The sequence below is a fragment of the Platalea leucorodia genome (genome assembly GCF_965183815.1).
Source record: "Platalea leucorodia genome assembly, chromosome: 9".
Taxonomy (NCBI): domain Eukaryota; kingdom Metazoa; phylum Chordata; class Aves; order Pelecaniformes; family Threskiornithidae; genus Platalea; species Platalea leucorodia.
Window position 1 is genome coordinate 36,091,962 of NC_138831.1, and position 6,000 is coordinate 36,097,961.

General features: G+C 44.2%; 1 protein-coding gene across 1 annotated transcript in view; it reads right to left on the reverse strand.

Annotated features, from left to right (window-relative positions):
- The window catches only part of LOC309595283 (uncharacterized protein), a 61,369-nt gene extending 56,907 nt beyond the window's left edge, over positions 1 to 4,462 (reverse strand). Inside the window, exon 1 of the mRNA XM_082322048.1 lies at positions 4,400 to 4,462. Coding sequence (XP_082178174.1) covers positions 4,400 to 4,456 — 57 coding nt within the window. The 5' untranslated portion in view covers positions 4,457 to 4,462. The remainder of the gene's footprint in view (positions 1 to 4,399) is intronic.
- Between the last annotated feature and the right edge of the window lie 1,538 nt (positions 4,463 to 6,000).

Genomic DNA, 6,000 nt, shown 5'->3' on the forward strand with positions numbered 1-6,000 from the left:
CAATTTTTCAAACAAGCTTTTTCTCCTTCCCAAGCAAAAGCAATTGGAAGAACTATGCAAATACTTGCAGCAACTTCACTGTTTTTCTTCCAGCCTTCTTTAAATCTGTTGAGATGACAAATCAACAGTGTTTAGACTACTGCTATGCTGTCAACTGTATTAAAAAAATGCTACTTTGTATTGCCTTCCATCTATCTTCCTCTCTCAGTTTCGTCTTTTAGGTCTGCAAGGCCTTCTACCAATAAGGAACAGTGTCCTGAGATACAGATGAAGTTCCTATAAAATATGTGAGCTGTGTCTGTATTATAAAAAAGAAAAAAAAAAAAGCCTATAATAAGATCAAGGTGAAATATAATCTACTCTTTAGACACATCTGTGGAGGCTACTTTTTGTGCAGCGGGCTCCCCACCGTTAATTCATCATTCAGCTGTATGCTAGCAAACCTAGAACAAGAAGCCACAGAGAAAGTGACATAAAACCCCCAAAACTTAGTATAAAAGCAGGTTATCCTTTCATATTTGCTAAAGAATTCTGAAACAGTGAAATGCATTTAAAAATGATGAATCCTTGCACATTGGTTTTTGACACTGATTGACTGCTATGTTTGTTCTTCTGAGAACACCAGACTCTCCCCATATACTGCAGAAGCTGGAGGTGCTTCCTACTTACAAATTAGTTATCAAGATATATTATAATAAACTCCTCACCTTTGGAGCTCGTTGGTTCTCAAGGTAATTAACACCACCTTTTCTCACCTATTTAATTTCCATTTCCTCGTGCTCTTTCTTCCCATTAGCTTAGCAAGGCCCTTTCCTCTTAAAACATGCCTGTTTACAACAAGAAGGGAAACGGCGTCTGGCATTCCTCCACGCAGGCAAACAAAGAAAGACCAGACCCATGAATAGGAAATAGAACTGAGTTTGTGCTGCGCTCTGCAGGAAGTGATAGACGAGGCCAACTTTTTCTTACAGTGATTTCAAATGAAGGAAAACTGGACTAAAAGGAATGAAAGGATTGTTAGGAGACAACATGAAAAATATACCCCAAATAAATAGAAACAGATAATGACTAGCAACTCAAAGTTAGGAGAAATGGAGTTGTGTATGATTCTCTGAAGCTGGCAAATGGCTTGCCTTTTAGTCAGTATGGGACTAATTATAGCCAACGTACTTATAGATTCACAGTGCAGTGATTGTAAATAAGTAATTATCCCTGTACCTGTATACCAGTTAGTGAATCATGACTGCCTGTCACATTACAGCAATTGATGTGTTACAGGGTTACTATGAAGGAAATCACAGAAGCCCAGTACCGATGGCAGTCAAATCATAACAACTAGGTTGGAAATATAAATTAATAATGGTAATTTGTTGTGACTAAAACCACTGTACAATCAAAGAGTTGCTATCATTTAAACTGTTTTTCTTGCCCTTTTCTTTTCACATTGCCTTCTCTACTACCCCATGAATCACTTTTTTTCCCTCCCGCTTCCTCATTTCCACACTAGCTCCTTACTTTTAAAACACCTCAAATCAGTATCATATTTTTGGCAGTATTCCTGATACAAAATAAAGTTTTAATGCTTTACTTTGCAGCCTGTTGCATGCAAATGCCAAACAGAGGGTGGCACTGGCAATCATCTAAGGATGCCAGCCTTGAAGTCGTGCCCAGTGAGGCTTGTACAGCAGCAGCAGCAAAGTACCACCCAATTCCTCGCTAGGACAAACTTATACAGGCTGTACTCTTGCTATTGTTTATAACAATAGGACTTCCTCAGCATCCCTGGGGACACAGCAGCAAACGTATAAAGTAGCCATTCACTCCTGCTCCTCCTGGGCCACAGATGACACACTCTATCTAAGGACAGAACTACACACCAATCTGTTAAAATTCAAGTACACTGTAGAGATTGGAAGGGAAAACCAACAGGTATTGCTTTTTCCTCTCACCTCCAGAAGCAATTATGAATACTGTACCTATACTGTTCTTGCTATGCAGCGCTTCCTGAAGAAACAACACACTGTACCATTTGTCAGCAAGTTTACTTGACCAAATGAATGAGCAGGCTCACGTGGAAACTGTAGCAAGCCCTCCTCCAATAGCAAAACACTGCTGCAGTGATACCTTAAAATGGAAATGAAATCCTAACAGGAAGAGGCTCAACCCAGTGCCAAACAGTGTCAGAATAATGTGCAACTGAGGATGAAGGAGTAATTTCCAGAAACAAATTGGGTTATGCAGAGAGAAAGCAGTTAGGAGAATGAAAGAGAACTCCCATAGCAGGGAAAAGGCTGTGATTCAGTTTCCTTCAACTGCTGACTGACAGTAAGAACAAGCGAGGAATAACAGGGACAATGTCTTCCACCCTACCTTTATGTTACCGACATTGTAACTTTGTGAGCATAACTTTTCAAAAGAAATACTGGGTAGAAAAAGAACCAGGTATCAGGTTTTCTAGACCATCAGATTTTAGTTTGATTTGCAGCATTTGTAGCTTTGGCAAGCCAACAATATAAGTAATTATAATTGTGCCAACATTTTATGTTTGCTCCTGGCTTTTTGACACCCACAACTCACAAGCAGTATTCCAAAGCTCATCTGACATCATTTGTGAAACAAATATGCAGACAGGAAAACAAAGGCTGACAGGTTCAGCCCAGCACAACACCGGACAGCAAATTTTGCTGAGTGCTATGGAAATTAACAGGGGAAGACATACTCTTTTACCAAATTTCTAAGAGGCTAGTGGGACAGCATAGATGAGAGCTACTGCAATATGGCAGTTAAGAAACCAATCTAGGTTAGTTAAAAATGCTAAGAATTCACGGCCCAGATCCACAATCCACATTCATGTTTACCATCCTACTCAAATCACCAGGGTGCAACTTAAAACAAATACAGGTGACATTCAGTTTGAGTAATGTTCTTCAGCTTCTTCTTCCCCCCTTCTAAAAATCAAAGCACCCAGAAAGACATCGATCATAGTTAACTATATACTGAAATAATTACAGAGTTAGCTTTAAAATAATGAACAATGTTTTTATAGAACAACCAAAGTTACTAGTACAGAAAGAGAAAAATACAAGCTGTTCTACCAGAAAACAATCCCGTTCTAAGATTTTTACCCCCACAGGGAAGATGTGGTTCAATATTAATCTAGCTCCAAATCAACTTTGGAGTTAACATCACCAGAACTTAATATCATTGATCTTTCTAATGTCCGATAACAAAACCGTTTGGGGATAAGACGTTTGTTGAGTAACTATCTGCTGACCTACCAGCTCAATGGCCAAAAATCACTCCCTTTTCTAAGACCCAGTGTTAGCTTTAGACTTTTGAAGGCGAAAGCAGAAAAGGAATGGGTGTTTACTTTCAGTCAGTCCTAAAAAGCAAAGAAGAAAGTACTTTCTTTGGTCATTTATCTGTTGATTAGCCTGCTCCATTTATAAAATCTCTGCTGTGACATTCCCCACACAATTAAAGGGCACTTCTCCTGTGACCACAGGCACACAGGAATGTGACACACATCTTTCATTTATTCAGCAGTTATTCTAACTGTCTTCCTCCCCTCTTTCGGCAACTCATGGTACGGGAGTCACATTTCACTAAAAAAAGGAACAGCAGCTCCCAGTGGGTTTTATTTACAAATTAGGTTTTTATCAGTTTCCTTAAGAGAATGTATCAAACACAGTTCATTTTACATTGTCCCCGGCAAATATGCCATGGGGATGAAAATAAGGAAGTTATCACTTAAACACAAGTTCTCTTAGCTTTAACTTCTTTCAGAAATTCATAGACATGTAGGGAACATAACTATGATTTCCAAGTCATCTTAATTTTTCCACATATATGAGCAAGGTCATTTTTATTAAGGCCAGCGATTTTTTCTGTGGAAGAGCCTGACCCTCATGTTATCACGTAAAACATAGCAACATGACATTCTTCATTTGTTTGAGTTATGAACTCATATTTTTGGAGTGTCAAAACAATCACTAACTAATTCAAAAAGCGTCACGATCACATGATTGTCTTTCTTTGTAAGGACAAGCTTATCACTTATTTTGATTTACTTCTTCACACACGGAATGTGCATTCACAATGATAGCACTGTGGTTACAGCAGCAAAAAAGGGCTATTTAAACAGGGTGGCTGTAGAGACATTCCTGTCATATCTGCCAGAGTTTTAACGACTTTTAAAAGCATTTCCCAACAGATTAATACATCATTATTATTTATCTCATTCATGAAAGTTAAAAAAAAAAGTCAGTAAATTATATTTCTGTATTTGAGGAACTGATTATAAAAATAAATTCTTAAATACTGTTGCCATCTAAATCATTACGGTGAGCTCCCTCATGACAGATAGCACTTGGATAGACAAGTTCCCAGTTGTAAATACCGAGTTGCATTTCAGGCGGCAGGGGAAGTCTCCAACACAAGCACACCTTCCTCGCATGTTTCCAGAAGAACAGTCAGGGACTGGCACTAACAAAAACCTTACAGGACACCCCAAAAGCTCTTCATTTCCCAGCACCTACTGCGAACGCGCAAAAAGATGTTCTCATACACCGCAAGCTTCACCTGAAAACACCGAAAATAAGCAAGGGGGAAAAAAAAAAAAGCGCTCCGCAGGTAAACTATAAGGGGGGAGTGTGTGCGTGTGTGTGTGAAACCGCCGCTGCGCCCCACGACACCGCCCGCGGGACCTCCCCGCCGCCCCCCCCGCGCTGCCCCGCGCACCTTCCGCCGGGCGCGGCCGCCGTCGCCGGACGGCCTCCGGGGGGTGGTGGCGGTGACCGTCAGCCCCGAGCTGTAGCGCAGCATCCCCGCGGGCCGCCGGGCTGGCGCTGACTGCGGCTCCCTTTGGCCGGCGGCGCCGCTCCGCCCCCGCGCACATGGCCGCGGGCGGCCGCAGGGGCCGGGCCGGGCCGGCGGGGGCGGGCCGGGGAGGGGAAGCGGGGCTCGGCGCGGGGCGGCTGCGGGGCTCCGCTTGCCCGTCCGCGGCCCGCCCCCGCGGAACTTGCGTCCCCGCGGTGGCTGCTGTGCCGCGGCAGCGCCCCATTGCCGCGCGGGGGTGAAACTGGGCAAAGTCGCGGTGGGACGCCGCCCCTGAGAAATCTGTCCTTGGGACGCTGAGGTCCCAGTGCGGGGTGGCATTCCCTCCGCTCCCGGGAATTTCGGGTGCTGCAGGTGCAGCGTGGGGACGGGGACTTTGAGAGGAGGACCCAGACGGCTCCATGTGTCACTCAGCCACCTCCTGGGCAGTGGAAAATGGGGGTTAGGGCTCGCAGGAGCCACTGGAGGCCACTCAGTCCCAGTTTTCTCCAGTACTCACCTCTGGGTGCTCTAACCAGAGAGTGCTATGTGAGAGCTGGACACTGTCCTCCCCTCCTTCCCACAGCTGCAATTCGTGAGCCACCCAGGCCTGTCAGTTTGTTAGCTGTGCTCCAGGAACGGGTACCAGCCTGATCAGAAAGCACCCAGATCCCAGACAGCCTTGGGCGAGAGGCACAAAGCCGGTGCAGCTCAATGCATGAGTGACAGCGTAAGCCTCAGTGCCAAAGGTCCAACAGGGAGGTGAGCCTGGTGCGCTGGAGTTAGCTGGCCCTGAGCCAGATTGCAGGTGTGGACTTCAGCATTTCAGGTGCTCAGCTCTTCCAGGATCTGGGCTAAGGGAACGCCGTAACCCTACACTGCTGTACACAGGCCTAGGCACACACACACCTTCATCTGCAGCGTTGTGTGTCTGTCATGAGCAGTACATTCCTCGGTAATCAAAGGAGTTACAACCAAAGGAGATGCTCTTGTTTAAAAGAAATTGCAGAACAAATACCTATAACAGCATTTTTGAAATAGATTATCCTGTGTCTCCATGTAATAATTACCTTGAAATAATTAAGACCATGAGAAAACACAGTTATGGCTATGCAATGTCCTTGCCCATTACGATGTTAACGACCGTGCTTGCTGTGGCTGTATGCTGGTTCCTCATTTGGAGAA